This window comes from Ammospiza nelsoni, chromosome 16 (genome assembly GCF_027579445.1).
Source record: "Ammospiza nelsoni isolate bAmmNel1 chromosome 16, bAmmNel1.pri, whole genome shotgun sequence".
NCBI classification, from domain to species: domain Eukaryota; kingdom Metazoa; phylum Chordata; class Aves; order Passeriformes; family Passerellidae; genus Ammospiza; species Ammospiza nelsoni.
In genome coordinates this window covers 3402477-3419585 of record NC_080648.1, presented here as the reverse complement: position 1 = coordinate 3419585, position 17109 = coordinate 3402477, and the positions used below count along the sequence as shown (strand labels likewise).

General features: G+C 56.0%; 2 protein-coding genes and 2 pseudogenes across 2 annotated transcripts; all 4 read left to right on the top strand.

Moving 5' to 3' along the window:
- The first annotated feature begins 560 nt into the window (after positions 1-560).
- LOC132080325 (protocadherin beta-4-like) lies at positions 561-3005 on the top strand. The gene has a single exon (XM_059483426.1). The coding sequence runs from the start codon at positions 561-563 to the stop codon at positions 3003-3005; it is 2445 nt and encodes an 814-aa protein (XP_059339409.1).
- A 2042-nt stretch (positions 3006-5047) lies between these two features.
- LOC132080457 (protocadherin beta-15-like) lies at positions 5048-7682 on the top strand (annotated as a pseudogene).
- Positions 7683-9499: 1817 nt separating this feature from the next.
- LOC132080434 (protocadherin beta-15-like) lies at positions 9500-11950 on the top strand. Its single transcript, XM_059483603.1, has one exon. It carries the CDS (start codon positions 9506-9508, stop codon positions 11948-11950), a length of 2445 nt encoding a protein of 814 aa, XP_059339586.1. The 5' UTR covers positions 9500-9505.
- A 2042-nt stretch (positions 11951-13992) lies between these two features.
- On the top strand, positions 13993-16627 carry LOC132080458 (protocadherin beta-15-like; annotated as a pseudogene).
- Positions 16628-17109: the final 482 nt, after the last annotated feature.

The window sequence follows — 17109 nt, the reverse complement described above, 5'->3', positions numbered from 1 at the left end:
ATCGGCTTCTTACTGTGCTGTTTCTCCTGCTGAGAGATGAGGCTCTGCCCTTCAGGGCTGAGCCTGGTTTTTGTGCTGCCCTGGTTGAGGCCGCGTTCCGTTGCCGGCCCCGGCTGTCTCGCTGCCTTCGGGATCGCGGGCCGGGCCGAGCGGCAGCGCGGGCTGCGGGCGGCGGCGGCTGCAGTCCCAGCGCGCACCGCTGGGTGGTGCCCTCGGCCAAGGCGGCGCCGAGCGGCTGCGGCAGCGGAGGCGGCCGGGCCCGGAGCGGCACAGCCCGAGCGAGCTCAGACCAGAACCAGCCCAGCACTGCCCAGATCAGCTCAGTTCAGCTTAGAGCAGCCCAGCTCAGCCGGGCGGATTTGGCAACGGCTGCGGCAGCGAGCGCTGCCCCGTGTCACGCGCTGCCGGCACAGCCCGGCTGTGTTACAGAGCGCCGGCCGGAATCTGAGACAGCGAGGGAAGGCGCCCGGCCCGCACTTCGCCGCTCTCCGCCCGCAATCGCCCGGGACACCCGCCGCAACACCGACACCGACAGCGGCCGCCGGCGCCGGCGCCGCGCCATGGCGCTCGCAAGGCAAGTGCTTTGTGTGTGTGCTTTGCTGGGGCTGCCGCTCGCTGGCGCCGAGCCCATCCGCTACTCCGTAGCCGAGGAGGCGGAAAGCGGCTCCCTGGTGGGCGAGCTGGCCGAGGACGCGGGGCTGACGCCGGCGCAGCTCTCGGCTCGCCGCGCCCGCCTGGTCTCGGAGGACGGCCGCCAGCATTTTCGCTTGGAGCGCGCCTCCGGCCGCCTCGTCGTGGCGGGGAGGCTGGACCGGGAGCAGCTGTGCGCCCAGTCCGACACCTGCATGCTCCCCTTCGAACTGCTGCTCTCCGACCCCCTACAGTTCTTTCGGGTCGAGGTAGATCTGGAGGACATAAATGACCATTCACCAGTTTTCCGAGAAGATCGAGTTAGATTTACAATCCTGGAAACGAGCGAGCCAGGTTCACGTTTCCCATTGGAGGTGGCTGAGGACCTCGATATTGGCCGCAATGCAGTCCAGGAGTACATCATTACTGCCGAGAACGAGTATTTTACTGTCTCCTATGGAAGTCGGAGTAGTATTGAAAAATATGTTGAACTTGTTTTGGAAAAGGCACTAGACAGAGAGGAGCAGACAGAGATTAGTTTTCATGTTATTGCTGTAGATGGGGGCTCTCCTCCAAGGAGTGGCAGCATAGAGATCTCTATTGTCATTCTAGATGTAAATGACAATGCTCCCAAATTCATACAAGAGCCTTATATTGGGAAGGTTTTGGAGAACATTCCAAAAGGCTCTGTGGTTCTGACTGTGCTGGCCACTGACCCAGATGCAGGAGTTAATGGGGACATCTCCTATCATCTCAGCCAGGCAGTGGGACAGAGTGATTCTGCATTTGTGATTGATCCCATAACCGGTGAAATTAAACTCACAAAACCTTTGGATTTTGAGGAAGCACAAATGCATGAGCTGACTGTGAGAGCCACAGATGGAGGAGGGCTGTCAGCAATCTGCAAGGTGTTGGTGGAGGTGGTGGATGTGAATGACAATGCCCCAGAGCTGGTGGTCAGTTCCTTCAGCAGTCCCCTCCCCGAGAACACAGTGCCCGGCACGGTGGTTGCCCTGTTTACGGTCAGGGACCGGGATTCTGGTGCCAACGGGAAGATCTCCTGTGCCCTGCAGGATCAGCTCTTCTTCTCCCTGCGGCCAGCCTACAAGAATTACTATGAGCTGGTGACAGTGAGCGCGCTGGACCGCGAGGAGACGCCTCAGTACATCCTCAGTGTGACGGCAGCAGATGCGGGCTCGCCTCCTCTCACCAGCACGCACACCTTCACCGTGGACATCTCCGACGTCAATGACAATGCCCCCGTCTTCAACCAGACCTCCTACACCATGTACGTGCGTGAGAACAACGTGCCCACGGTGTTTGTGGGAGCTGTGAGCGCTGCAGATGCTGACGTGGGGCTGAATGCCAAGGTGAGCTATTCGCTGGCAGCAGAGCAAGGGCCAGAGCGGGCCTGGTGCTCCTGCATCTCGGTGAACTCGGAGAAGGGACACGTGTTTGTGCTGCGGCCCCTGGACTACGAGCGCTTGAGGCAGACCGAGGTGACGGTCAGTGCCTCTGACGCGGGCTCTCCTCCGCTGAGAGCCAACGTCACCGTGCGCCTGGTGGTGCTGGACGAGAACGACAACGCCCCGCTGGTGCTCTACCCGGCCCAGGAGAGCGGCCCGGCCTCCAGTGAGCTGGTGCCCGTGTCGGCTGAGGCGGGCTACCTCATCAGCAAAGTGGTGGCCGTCGATGCCGACTCGGGACAGAACTCGTGGCTCTCCTACCACCTGCTCAGGGCCACCGACCCAGGCCTGTTTTCCGTGGGCGTGCAAAGCGGCGAGGTGCGTCTCAGGAGGCCGGTGACAGAGAGAGACAGCGTCAAGCAGAAGCTGGTGGTGCTTGTCAGAGACAACGGCAAGCCCCCGCTGTCAGCCACGGCAGCTCTCAGCGCTCTCCTGCTCAAGGACTTCTCCGACGTGCGCCTGCCGCACAGCAGCCCGGCCAGCGAGGATCAGGCCGCCGCCTCCCTGACCACCTATTTAATCATTGCCTTGGTCTTTGTCTCCCTCCTCTTCCTCATCTCCACGGCAGTGCTGCTGGCTCGCAAGGTGTGCAGGAGGAAGGAGCTGAAGGCTGGCCCTGTGCTCTATGCTGCCGACACCTTGCAGAGCGGCCTGGCCGATGCAGCCGCTGCAGGGACCCTGCCCCGCGCCTATTGCTACGAGATCAGCCTCACCACGGGCTCGGGCAACAGCGAGTTCAGATTCCTCAAGCCCATCCTGCCCAGCCTGCCCCCACAGCACTGCGCCGTGGGCCAGGGCCCCGATGAGGAACAGGATTTCCCCGGTGTCCCTGTCAGCAGCGAGGACATGGCCCCAGACAATGCTGGCACTCTCTCTGCAGGGCAGTTTAACGCTCTTTCCTTCAACTAGCTGGGGTCTACACAGACTATAGCTTCATGGATCTTCGAAGGAGACGCACCAGGCTGCCATGTATGTCAATTTTTTCTCAAGGTTTTATCTGTATTTCCAGTTGGTTAAATTAACTTTCTCAAAGTTCTCTTTAGAATAAACACAATCCGCCACTCCAAATACAGCAATGCAAGTACAAGACATAGAGGTTCCCTCACTTGTTTTAGTAATCTGTTTCAGCTCTTTAACTGCCATTTTTAACAGGCTTCATGTATGCGGCTTGCACTCACATCTGTGTTCATCTTTCTCTTGCTCTCTGACAAGTCAGAGGACTTCTTTATTCTTACCTTTGAACAATGTCACTGTGGGACAAACAAATCCTACCCTCACTGAAATGCAAAAACGTTTTTTGTACTCCAGGAAAGCAAGGAAATTGCTAGTACGGAGTCACAATGTCGTGTGCGTCCTAGCCTCTTTCTTCCCTGGATTATGAATGTCTTTGTTTGAGATGTGGGCTATCTCTCCTTTACTTTTTCTCACTACGACTGACAAGACAAGCTTCCTTGTTCATTTAGACACTGAATATTGGCAGATTCTTCAGTAGTACTGCCTGGTGAAGGCAGTTGTTATCACCCTACCATTGCAACACAGGCAGTGCCAGGGCAGCAAGGAACAAGGTGATTTCAACCATTTTCATGCAACAGTCTCATCTTCCTTATGTAGCTCAGATTAGAGCAGCAAAACGCAGAACAAAACCTTCCTTTGGCTTACAAGAAGGGCTTGGGTATTCTGTCACCTCAGGATTGCCTTGGAAATATAGCAGCACCAACAGTGTTAGAGTAGACTATAGAACTGAACAGAACAGTAGGAACATCATCATTGTCTTTGGCTGCATTGAAGGAAAACTCTGCAAATACTAAAAGGCAATTATTGGAAGGTAGAGTCAACAAGAACTTTTAAAAAAAGCGGTTACACTTGGTCTTTTGATTGGTGTTACTGAATCCCAAGGTTTCTTGAAGGAAATTAAAAGCTGTCCACACATGATTATCTGTGTTTGTATCAGAGCATTTGCATTCTCATTTTTGCCATTTCTCCTCTGAAATTTTCTGAGCAAGTAGGGACCCGTTCATCTAGAGAAAGACTGCCACCCCATCTAAAATAACTGGTTGTAGGAAGGATGACTGTGATGCATGAAATACTCAGAAAGCCTCCCTCCCGCTGTGATGTGCTAAAATTATACAGTTTAATATTATGAATTGGTATAATTATGATTGAAAAGTGAAAAAATGTGTGATACTAAAATAAAGAGAACACCCTGATTATTTCAATGGAGAAAGAAGTATTTGTAGACACGTTATTTCTGGTAAAGCCCTTTGAAGACTTTTCGGAAATGAGCAACTTAACTTCTCACTGTGTCACCCTGTACGCAGCAACGTTGGGGGGGTAGAGCTCCTGAGCATGGAGACGCAGCCGAGACTGTTCATTGGCATACCCGTGCTGTCATCCTCCCCTATCACTGTGCTATTTCTCCTGCTGAGAGACGAGACTCTGTGCTTCTGGGTTGAGCCTGGTTTTTGTGCTGCCCTGGTTGAGGCCGCGTTCCGTTGCCGGCCCCGGCTGTCTCGCTGCCTTCGGGATCGCGGGCCGGGCCGAGCGGCAGCGCGGGCTGCGGGCGGCGGCGGCTGCAGTCCCAGCGCGCACCGCTGGGTGGTGCCCTCGGCCAAGGCGGCGCCGAGCGGCTGCGGCAGCGGAGGCGGCCGGGCCCGGAGCGGCACAGCCCGAGCGAGCTCAGACCAGAACCAGCCCAGCCCTGCCCAGCTCAGCTCAGCTCAGTTCAGCTTAGAGCAGCCCAGCTCAGCCGGGCGGAGGTGGCAGCGGCTGCGGCAGCGAGCGCTGCCCCGTGTCACGCGCTGCCGGCACAGCCCGGCTGTGTTACAGAGCGCCGGCCGGAATCTGAGACAGCGAGGGAAGGCGCCCGGCCCGCACTTCGCCGCTCTCCGCCCGCAACCGCCCGGGACACCCGCCGCAACACCGACACCGACAGCGGCCGCCGGCGCCGGCGCCGCGCCATGGCGCTCGCAAGGCAAGTGCTTTGTGTGTGTGCTTTGCTGGGGCTGCCGCTCGCTGGCGCCGAGCCCATCCGCTACTCCGTAGCCGAGGAGGCGGAAAGCGGCTCCCTGGTGGGCGAGCTGGCCGAGGACGCGGGGCTGACGCCGGCGCAGCTCTCGGCTCGCCGCGCCCGCCTGGTCTCGGAGGACGGCCGCCAGCATTTTCGCTTGGAGCGCGCCTCCGGCCGCCTCGTCGTGGCGGGGAGGCTGGACCGGGAGCAGCTGTGCGCCCAGTCCGACACCTGCATGCTCCCCTTCGAGCTGCTGCTCTCCAATCCCCTGCAGTTCTTTCGGGTCGAGGTGACTGTGAAGGATATCAATGATCATTCACCCGTTTTTCGAGAAGATCGAGTCAATTTTAGGATCCCTGAAACGAGCGAGCCAGGTTCACGTTTCCCACTAGAGATGGCTCGGGACCTCGATATTGGCACCAACACAGTCCAGGAGTACAATATGTCTCCCAAGAACGAGTACTTCAGTGTCTCCTATGGGAGTAGCATTAAAGGCAAGAAGTCTCTTGAACTAGTTTTGGAAAAACCATTAGACAGAGAGGAGCATGCAGAGATGGGTTTCAGTGTTATGGCTGTAGATGGGGGCTCTCCTCCCAGGAGTGGAAGCATCGAGATCTCTGTTATCATTCTAGATGCAAATGACAATGCTCCCATATTCACTCAGGAGGAGTACATTGCTAAGGTTTTGGAGAACATGCCAGAGGGCTCTGTGATTCTGACTGTATGGGCAACTGATCCCGATGCAGGATCTCCTATCAACTCAGTGAAGTAGTGGGTCAGAGCGATTCTGCATTTGTGATTGATCCAATAACTGGGGAAATTAAACTCACAAAACCACTGGACTTTGAGACAGCACAAATACATGAGCTGACTGTGAGAGCCACAGATGGAGGAGGGCTGTCAGCAATCTGCAAGGTGTTGGTGGAGGTGGTGGATGTGAATGACAATGCCCCAGAGCTAGTGGTCAGTTCCTTCAGCAGTCCCCTCCCCGAGAACACAGTGCCCGGCACGGTGGTTGCCCTGTTTACGGTCAGGGACCGGGATTCTGGTGCCAACGGGAAGATCTCCTGTGCCCTGCAGGATCAGCTCTTCTTCTCCCTGCGGCCAGCCTACAAGAATTACTATGAGCTGGTGACAGTGAGCGCGCTGGACCGCGAGGAGACGCCTCAGCACATCCTCAGTGTGACGGCAGCAGATGCGGGCTCGCCTCCTCTCACCAGCACGCACACCTTCACCGTGGACATCTCCGACGTCAATGACAATGCCCCCGTCTTCAACCAGACCTCCTACACCATGTACGTGCGTGAGAACAACGTGCCCACGGTGTTTGTGGGAGCCGTGAGCGCTGCAGATGCTGACGTGGGGCTGAATGCCAAGGTGAGCTATTCGCTGGCAGCAGAGCAAGGGCCAGAGCGGGCCTGGTGCTCCTGCATCTCGGTGAACTCGGAGAAGGGACACGTGTTTGTGCTGCGGCCCCTGGACTACGAGCGCTTGAGGCAGACCGAGGTGACGGTCAGTGCCTCTGACGCGGGCTCTCCTCCGCTGAGAGCCAACGTCACCGTGCGCCTGGTGGTGCTGGACGAGAACGACAACGCCCCGCTGGTGCTCTACCCGGCCCAGGAGAGCGGCCCGGCCTCCAGTGAGCTGGTGCCCGTGTCGGCTGAGGCGGGCTACCTCATCAGCAAAGTGGTGGCCGTCGATGCCGACTCGGGACAGAACTCGTGGCTCTCCTACCACCTGCTCAGGGCCACCGACCCAGGCCTGTTTTCCGTGGGCCTGCAAAGCGGCGAGGTGCGTCTCAGGAGGCCGGTGACAGAGAGAGACAGCGTCAAGCAGAAGCTGGTGGTGCTGGTCAGAGACAACGGCAAGCCCCCGCTGTCAGCCACGGCAGCTCTCAGCGCTCTCCTGCTCAAGGACTTCTCCGACGTGCGCCTGCCGCACAGCAGCCCGGCCAGCGAGGATCAGGCCGCCGCCTCCCTGACCACCTATTTAATCATTGCCTTGGTCTTTGTCTCCCTCCTCTTCCTCATCTCCACGGCAGTGCTGCTGGCTCGCAAGGTGTGCAGGAGGAAGGAGCTGAAGGCTGGCCCTGTGCTCTATGCTGCCGACACCTTGCAGAGCGGCCTGGCCGATGCAGCCGCTGCAGGGACCCTGCCCCGCGCCTATTGCTACGAGATCAGCCTCACCACGGGCTCGGGCAACAGCGAGTTCAGATTCCTCAAGCCCATCCTGCCCAGCCTGCCCCCACAGCACTGCGCCGTGGGCCAGGGCCCCGGTGAGGAACAGGATTTCCCTGGTGTCCCTGTCAGCAGCGAGGACATGGCCCCAGACAATGCTGGCACTCTCTCTGCAGGACAGTTCAACGCTCTTTCCTTTGACTAGCTGGGGTCTGCACCAACTGAGGCTTCATTGCACTTGGGAGAACGGGACCTGGGCCACAGTGTGTGACAGTTCTGCCTTTATAGAAATTTGCATTTTTCATTGGTTTGCTCAGCTTCTTGCAAATTCTCTTTGAAATCAATGTCTGCTACTGAAAAAGCAATGAATGGAAATAAAATAAGCCAAGGTTTTCTTGCTTAGTTTTTAGTGTGTTTTACCTTTGCTACTGCCTTTTCTAATAAGCTTATGTATGTGGTTCATTCTCAAGCTATGATCTGCATTCTCCTGTTGTCTAACAAGACTGAGGATCTTTTTATTCTGATCTTTAAGGCAGTATCATCATTCACCAAACAAATCATATCCTCACTGATATCCAAAAAGAATTTCCCACGTCTGGAAAACCACGAAGATTTGAGTTGTGAATCACAATGTCAAATGAGCACTAGGCCCTTTCTTCCCTGGATTCTGGATGTCTCTGTCTGAGATGGGAGCTCTGTGTGCTTTGCTTTCTTGACACTGTGTTTGTCCATGCAGACACTGAATATCTACAGATGCTTCAGTAGTGCTGTCTGGTGAACCAGGGAGTTGCTCCCACCCAGCCACTGCAACACAGGCAATGCCAGCTCAGTAGGGAAGGAGTTGATTTGGACCCTTTGACAACAGCAGTCTCATCTTCCTTATCTAGTTTAGAGCAGAGCAGCAAAATGCACAAAAAGTTTCCTTTGGCATACAAGAAGGACCAGGATGTTCTGTCACTTCAGAATTGCCTTGGAATTACAGGAGCACAAACAGTGTTAGAGTAGACTGTAATTGAACAGAATTGTAGGAACATATTCATAGTCATCTGCTGCATTGAAGAAAAAATTCACATATACTAAATCACAATTTATGTAAGACAGAGTGAAGAAGAGCTTCAAAAGAAAAGATATTGAGTTTAGTCTTTTCATTGTTGTTCCTGAATCCCAAGGCTTCTTGATGGCACTAGAAAGCTCTCCCCATACGATTTTCTGTGTTTGTATCAGAGCATTTGCATTCCCACGTTTGCACTTTCTCCTCTGAAATGTGCTGAGCACTGTACTGAGCCTGTTCCTCTAGAGAATGACTACCACGCTATGTAGACTAACTGTTGTTTGATTGATGTCTATGATGCATGAAATTCTCAGAAAGCCTCCCTCAGGATTTTATGTGCTGAAGTGATGCAGTTTAAGTGTTGTAAATTGGTATAACTCTGGGGTTAGAAACTGAAAAATAGAATTAGACTGAAATAAGTGAACAACATCACTACTTTGGGGAGACAGAATTTTTGTAGATATGTTCCTTCCGGAAAAAGCCCTGACAAGACTTTTTAAAATTATGCGACTGTTTCACTGTGTCCTCTGTCTGATGCAGTGAGGGGTAGGTTCAGCGCCTGAGTGTGGAGATGCAGCCACTGAGGTGCTCATTAGCAGGCCGATGCTGTCACTATGGCTCTGTCACTGTGCGAATTCGCCTGCTGAGGGACGAGGCTTTGTCTTCCTGGGTTGTGCCTCGTCTTTGTGCTGCCCTGGTTGAGGCCGCGTTCCGTTGCCGGCCCCGGCTGTCTCGCTGCCTTCGGGATCGCGGGCCGGGCCGAGCGGCAGCGCGGGCTGCGGGCGGCGGCGGCTGCAGTCCCAGCGCGCACCGCTGGGTGGTGCCCTCGGCCAAGGCGGCGCCGAGCGGCTGCGGCAGCGGAGGCGGCCGGGCCCGGAGCGGCACAGCCCGAGCGAGCTCAGACCAGAACCAGCCCAGCCCTGCCCAGCTCAGCTCAGTTCAGCTTAGAGCAGCCCAGCTCAGCCGGGCGGAGGTGGCAGCGGCTGCGGCAGGGAGCGCTGCCCCGTGTCACGCGCTGCCGGCACACCCCGGCTGCGTTCCGGAGCGCCGGCCGGAATCTGAGACAGCGAGGGAAGGCGCCCGGCCCGCACTTCGCCGCTCTCCGCCCGCAATCGCCCGGGACACCCGCCGCGACACCGACACCGACAGCGGCCGCCGGCGCCGCCGCCGCGCCATGGCGCTCGCAAGGCAAGTGCTTTGTGTGTGTGCTTTGCTGGGGCTGCCGCTCGCTGGCGCCGAGCCCATCCGCTACTCCGTAGCCGAGGAGGCGGAAAGCGGCTCCCTGGTGGGCGAGCTGGCCGAGGACGCGGGGCTGACGCCGGCGCAGCTCTCGGCTCGCCGCGCCCGCCTGGTCTCGGAGGACGGCCGCCAGCATTTTCGCTTGGAGCGCGCCTCCGGCCGCCTCGTCGTGGCGGGGAGGCTGGACCGGGAGCAGCTGTGCGCCCAGTCCGACACCTGCATGCTCCCCTTCGAGCTGCTGCTCTCCAACCCCCTGCAGTTCTTTCGGGTCGAGGTAGATCTGGAGGATATCAATGATCATTCCCCTGTATTCCCTGAAAAACGAGTCCTTTTTGATATCCTGGAAACGAGTGAGCCAGGTTCACTTTTCCCTCTGGAAGTGGCTAGGGACCTTGATATTGGCAGCAACAAAGTCAAGGAATACCGCATCTTTCCCGAGAATGAGTACTTTAGTGTCTCCTATGGAAGTCGGAATAATGGTGACAAATATCTTGAACTTGTTTTGGAAAAGTCACTAGACAGAGAGGAGCAGTCTGAGATGGGTTTTAGTGTTATTGCTGCGGACGGTGGCTCTCCTTCCAGAAGTGGGACCATCGAAGTCTCTATTACCATTCTAGATGTAAATGACAATGCTCCCAAGTTCACGCAAGAGCGTTACATTGGGAAGGTTCTGGAAAACATACCAGAAGGCTCTGTGGTTCTGAATGTGCTGGCAACTGATCGAGATGCAGGAGTTAATGGAGATATCTCCTATCAGCTCAGCCAGGCAGCGGATCAGAGTGATTCAGCATTTGTGATTGATCCCATAACTGGTGAAATTAAAATAACAAAACCCCTGGACTTTGAGGCAGCACAGACTCACGAGCTCAGTGTGAGGGCCAGAGATGATGGAGGGCTGTCAGCAATCTGCAAGGTGTTGGTGGAGGTGGTGGATGTGAATGACAATGCCCCAGAGCTGGTGGTCAGTTCCTTCAGCAGTCCCCTCCCCGAGAACACAGTGCCCGGCACGGTGGTTGCCCTGTTTACGGTCAGGGACCGGGATTCTGGTGCCAATGGGAAGATCTCCTGTGCCCTGCAGGATCAGCTCTTCTTCTCCCTGCGGCCAGCCTACAAGAATTACTATGAGCTGGTGACAGTGAGCGCGCTGGACCGCGAGGAGACGCCGCAGTACATCCTCAGTGTGACGGCAGCAGATGCGGGCTCGCCTCCTCTCACCAGCACGCACACCTTCACCGTGGACATCTCCGACGTCAATGACAATGCCCCCGTCTTCAACCAGACCTCCTACACCATGTACGTGCGTGAGAACAACGTGCCCACGGTGTTTGTGGGAGCCGTGAGCGCTGCAGATGCTGACGTGGGGCTGAATGCCAAGGTGAGCTATTCCCTGGCAGCAGAGCAAGGGCCAGAGCGGGCCTGGTGCTCCTGCATCTCGGTGAACTCGGAGAAGGGACACGTGTTTGTGCTGCGGCCCCTGGACTACGAGCGCTTGAGGCAGACCGAGGTGACGGTCAGTGCCTCTGACGCGGGCTCTCCTCCGCTGAGAGCCAATGTCACCGTGCGCCTGGTGGTGCTGGACAAGAACGACAACGCCCCGCTGGTGCTCTACCCGGCCCAGGAGAGCGGCCCGGCCTCCAGTGAGCTGGTGCCCGTGTCGGCTGAGGCGGGCTACCTCATCAGCAAAGTGGTGGCCGTCGATGCCGACTCGGGACAGAACTCGTGGCTCTCCTACCACCTGCTCAGGGCCACCGACCCAGGCCTGTTTTCCGTGGGCCTGCAAAGCGGCGAGGTGCGTCTCAGGAGGCCGGTGACAGAGAGAGACAGCGTCAAGCAGAAGCTGGTGGTGCTGGTCAGAGACAACGGCAAGCCCCCGCTGTCAGCCACGGCAGCTCTCAGCGCTCTCCTGCTCAAGGACTTCTCCGACGTGCGCCTGCCGCACAGCAGCCCGGCCAGCGAGGATCAGGCCGCCGCCTCCCTGACCACCTATTTAATCATTGCCTTGGTCTTTGTCTCCCTCCTCTTCCTCATCTCCACGGCAGTGCTGCTGGCTCGCAAGGTGTGCAGGAGGAAGGAGCTGAAGGCTGGCCCTGTGCTCTATGCTGCCGACACCTTGCAGAGCGGCCTGGCCAATGCAGCCGCTGCAGGGACCCTGCCCCGCACCTATTGCTACGAGATCAGCCTCACCACGGGCTCGGGCAACAGCGAGTTCAGATTCCTCAAGCCCATCCTGCCCAGCCTGCCCCCACAGCACTGCGCCGTGGGCCAGGGCCCCGATGAGGAACAGGATTTCCCCGGTGTCCCTGTCAGCAGCGAGGACATGGCCCCAGACAATGCTGGCACTCTCTCTGCAGGGCAGTTTAACGCTCTTTCCTTCAACTAGCTGGGGTCTACACAGACTATAGCTTCATGGATCTTCGAAGGAGACGCACCAGGCTGCCATGTATGTCAATTTTTTCTCAAGGTTTTATCTGTATTTCCAGTTGGTTAAATTAACTTTCTCAAAGTTCTCTTTAGAATAAACACAATCCGCCACTCCAAATACAGCAATGCAAGTACAAGACATAGAGGTTCCCTCACTTGTTTTAGTAATCTGTTTCAGCTCTTTAACTGCCATTTTTAACAGGCTTCATGTATGCGGCTTGCACTCACATCTGTGTTCATCTTTCTCTTGCTCTCTGACAAGTCAGAGGACTTCTTTATTCTTACCTTTGAACAATGTCACTGTGGGACAAACAAATCCTACCCTCACTGAAATGCAAAAACGTTTTTTGTACTCCAGGAAAGCAAGGAAATTGCTAGTACGGAGTCACAATGTCGTGTGCGTCCTAGCCTCTTTCTTCCCTGGATTATGAATGTCTTTGTTTGAGATGTGGGCTATCTCTCCTTTACTTTTTCTCACTACGACTGACAAGACAAGCTTCCTTGTTCATTTAGACACTGAATATTGGCAGATTCTTCAGTAGTACTGCCTGGTGAAGGCAGTTGTTATCACCCTACCATTGCAACACAGGCAGTGCCAGGGCAGCAAGGAACAAGGTGATTTCAACCATTTTCATGCAACAGTCTCATCTTCCTTATGTAGCTCAGATTAGAGCAGCAAAACGCAGAACAAAACCTTCCTTTGGCTTACAAGAAGGGCTTGGGTATTCTGTCACCTCAGGATTGCCTTGGAAATATAGCAGCACCAACAGTGTTAGAGTAGACTATAGAACTGAACAGAACAGTAGGAACATCATCATTGTCTTTGGCTGCATTGAAGGAAAACTCTGCAAATACTAAAAGGCAATTATTGGAAGGTAGAGTCAACAAGAACTTTTAAAAAAAGCGGTTACACTTGGTCTTTTGATTGGTGTTACTGAATCCCAAGGTTTCTTGAAGGAAATTAAAAGCTGTCCACACATGATTATCTGTGTTTGTATCAGAGCATTTGCATTCTCATTTTTGCCATTTCTCCTCTGAAATTTTCTGAGCAAGTAGGGACCCGTTCATCTAGAGAAAGACTGCCACCCCATCTAAAATAACTGGTTGTAGGAAGGATGACTGTGATGCATGAAATACTCAGAAAGCCTCCCTCCCGCTGTGATGTGCTAAAATTATACAGTTTAATATTATGAATTGGTATAATTATGATTGAAAAGTGAAAAAATGTGTGATACTAAAATAAAGAGAACACCCTGATTATTTCAATGGAGAAAGAAGTATTTGTAGACACGTTATTTCTGGTAAAGCCCTTTGAAGACTTTTCGGAAATGAGCAACTTAACTTCTCACTGTGTCACCCTGTACGCAGCAACGTTGGGGGGGTAGAGCTCCTGAGCATGGAGACGCAGCCGAGACTGTTCATTGGCATACCCGTGCTGTCATCCTCCCCTATCACTGTGCTATTTCTCCTGCTGAGAGACGAGACTCTGTGCTTCTGGGTTGAGCCTGGTTTTTGTGCTGCCCTGGTTGAGGCCGCGTTCCGTTGCCGGCCCCGGCTGTCTCGCTGCCTTCGGGATCGCGGGCCGGGCCGAGCGGCAGCGCGGGCTGCGGGCGGCGGCGGCTGCAGTCCCAGCGCGCACCGCTGGGTGGTGCCCTCGGCCAAGGCGGCGCCGAGCGGCTGCGGCAGCGGAGGCGGCCGGGCCCGGAGCGGCACAGCCCGAGCGAGCTCAGACCAGAACCAGCCCAGCCCTGCCCAGCTCAGCTCAGCTCAGTTCAGCTTAGAGCAGCCCAGCTCAGCCGGGCGGAGGTGGCAGCGGCTGCGGCAGCGAGCGCTGCCCCGTGTCACGCGCTGCCGGCACAGCCCGGCTGTGTTACAGAGCGCCGGCCGGAATCTGAGACAGCGAGGGAAGGCGCCCGGCCCGCACTTCGCCGCTCTCCGCCCGCAATCGCCCGGGACACCCGCCGCAACACCGACACCGACAGCGGCCGCCGGCGCCGGCGCCGCGCCATGGCGCTCGCAAGGCAAGTGCTTTGTGTGTGTGCTTTGCTGGGGCTGCCGCTCGCTGGCGCCGAGCCCATCCGCTACTCCGTAGCCGAGGAGGCGGAAAGCGGCTCCCTGGTGGGCGAGCTGGCCGAGGACGCGGGGCTGACGCCGGCGCAGCTCTCGGCTCGCCGCGCCCGCCTGGTCTCGGAGGACGGCCGCCAGCATTTTCGCTTGGAGCGCGCCTCCGGCCGCCTCGTCGTGGCGGGGAGGCTGGACCGGGAGCAGCTGTGCGCCCAGTCCGACACCTGCATGCTCCCCTTCGAGCTGCTGCTCTCCAATCCCCTGCAGTTCTTTCGGGTCGAGGTGACTGTGAAGGATATCAATGATCATTCACCCGTTTTTCGAGAAGATCGAGTCAATTTTAGGATCCCTGAAACGAGCGAGCCAGGTTCACGTTTCCCACTAGAGATGGCTCGGGACCTCGATATTGGCACCAACACAGTCCAGGAGTACAATATGTCTCCCAAGAACGAGTACTTCAGTGTCTCCTATGGGAGTAGCATTAAAGGCAAGAAGTCTCTTGAACTAGTTTTGGAAAAACCATTAGACAGAGAGGAGCATGCAGAGATGGGTTTCAGTGTTATGGCTGTAGATGGGGGCTCTCCTCCCAGGAGTGGAAGCATCGAGATCTCTGTTATCATTCTAGATGCAAATGACAATGCTCCCATATTCACTCAGGAGGAGTACATTGCTAAGGTTTTGGAGAACATGCCAGAGGGCTCTGTGATTCTGACTGTATGGGCAACTGATCCCGATGCAGGATCTCCTATCAACTCAGTGAAGTAGTGGGTCAGAGCGATTCTGCATTTGTGATTGATCCAATAACTGGGGAAATTAAACTCACAAAACCACTGGACTTTGAGACAGCACAAATACATGAGCTGACTGTGAGAGCCACAGATGGAGGAGGGCTGTCAGCAATCTGCAAGGTGTTGGTGGAGGTGGTGGATGTGAATGACAATGCCCCAGAGCTAGTGGTCAGTTCCTTCAGCAGTCCCCTCCCCGAGAACACAGTGCCCGGCACGGTGGTTGCCCTGTTTACGGTCAGGGACCGGGATTCTGGTGCCAACGGGAAGATCTCCTGTGCCCTGCAGGATCAGCTCTTCTTCTCCCTGCGGCCAGCCTACAAGAATTACTATGAGCTGGTGACAGTGAGCGCGCTGGACCGCGAGGAGACGCCTCAGCACATCCTCAGTGTGACGGCAGCAGATGCGGGCTCGCCTCCTCTCACCAGCACGCACACCTTCACCGTGGACATCTCCGACGTCAATGACAATGCCCCCGTCTTCAACCAGACCTCCTACACCATGTACGTGCGTGAGAACAACGTGCCCACGGTGTTTGTGGGAGCCGTGAGCGCTGCAGATGCTGACGTGGGGCTGAATGCCAAGGTGAGCTATTCGCTGGCAGCAGAGCAAGGGCCAGAGCGGGCCTGGTGCTCCTGCATCTCGGTGAACTCGGAGAAGGGACACGTGTTTGTGCTGCGGCCCCTGGACTACGAGCGCTTGAGGCAGACCGAGGTGACGGTCAGTGCCTCTGACGCGGGCTCTCCTCCGCTGAGAGCCAACGTCACCGTGCGCCTGGTGGTGCTGGACGAGAACGACAACGCCCCGCTGGTGCTCTACCCGGCCCAGGAGAGCGGCCCGGCCTCCAGTGAGCTGGTGCCCGTGTCGGCTGAGGCGGGCTACCTCATCAGCAAAGTGGTGGCCGTCGATGCCGACTCGGGACAGAACTCGTGGCTCTCCTACCACCTGCTCAGGGCCACCGACCCAGGCCTGTTTTCCGTGGGCCTGCAAAGCGGCGAGGTGCGTCTCAGGAGGCCGGTGACAGAGAGAGACAGCGTCAAGCAGAAGCTGGTGGTGCTGGTCAGAGACAACGGCAAGCCCCCGCTGTCAGCCACGGCAGCTCTCAGCGCTCTCCTGCTCAAGGACTTCTCCGACGTGCGCCTGCCGCACAGCAGCCCGGCCAGCGAGGATCAGGCCGCCGCCTCCCTGACCACCTATTTAATCATTGCCTTGGTCTTTGTCTCCCTCCTCTTCCTCATCTCCACGGCAGTGCTGCTGGCTCGCAAGGTGTGCAGGAGGAAGGAGCTGAAGGCTGGCCCTGTGCTCTATGCTGCCGACACCTTGCAGAGCGGCCTGGCCGATGCAGCCGCTGCAGGGACCCTGCCCCGCGCCTATTGCTACGAGATCAGCCTCACCACGGGCTCGGGCAACAGCGAGTTCAGATTCCTCAAGCCCATCCTGCCCAGCCTGCCCCCACAGCACTGCGCCGTGGGCCAGGGCCCCGGTGAGGAACAGGATTTCCCTGGTGTCCCTGTCAGCAGCGAGGACATGGCCCCAGACAATGCTGGCACTCTCTCTGCAGGACAGTTCAACGCTCTTTCCTTTGACTAGCTGGGGTCTGCACCAACTGAGGCTTCATTGCACTTGGGAGAACGGGACCTGGGCCACAGTGTGTGACAGTTCTGCCTTTATAGAAATTTGCATTTTTCATTGGTTTGCTCAGCTTCTTGCAAATTCTCTTTGAAATCAATGTCTGCTACTGAAAAAGCAATGAATGGAAATAAAATAAGCCAAGGTTTTCTTGCTTAGTTTTTAGTGTGTTTTACCTTTGCTACTGCCTTTTCTAATAAGCTTATGTATGTGGTTCATTCTCAAGCTATGATCTGCATTCTCCTGTTGTCTAACAAGACTGAGGATCTTTTTATTCTGATCTTTAAGGCAGTATCATCATTCACCAAACAAATCATATCCTCACTGATATCCAAAAAGAATTTCCCACGTCTGGAAAACCACGAAGATTTGAGTTGTGAATCACAATGTCAAATGAGCACTAGGCCCTTTCTTCCCTGGATTCTGGATGTCTCTGTCTGAGATGGGAGCTCTGTGTGCTTTGCTTTCTTGACACTGTGTTTGTCCATGCAGACACTGAATATCTACAGATGCTTCAGTAGTGCTGTCTGGTGAACCAGGGAGTTGCTCCCACCCAGCCACTGCAACACAGGCAATGCCAGCTCAGTAGGGAAGGAGTTGATTTGGACCCTTTGACAACAGCAGTCTCATCTTCCTTATC

Excerpts from the sequence above, each read along its gene's own strand:
- LOC132080325 (XM_059483426.1), top strand. The coding sequence starts at position 561 with ATGGCGCTCGCAAGGCAAGTGCTTTGTGTGTGTGCTTTGCTGGGGCTG.
- LOC132080434 (XM_059483603.1), top strand. The coding sequence starts at position 9,506 with ATGGCGCTCGCAAGGCAAGTGCTTTGTGTGTGTGCTTTGCTGGGGCTG.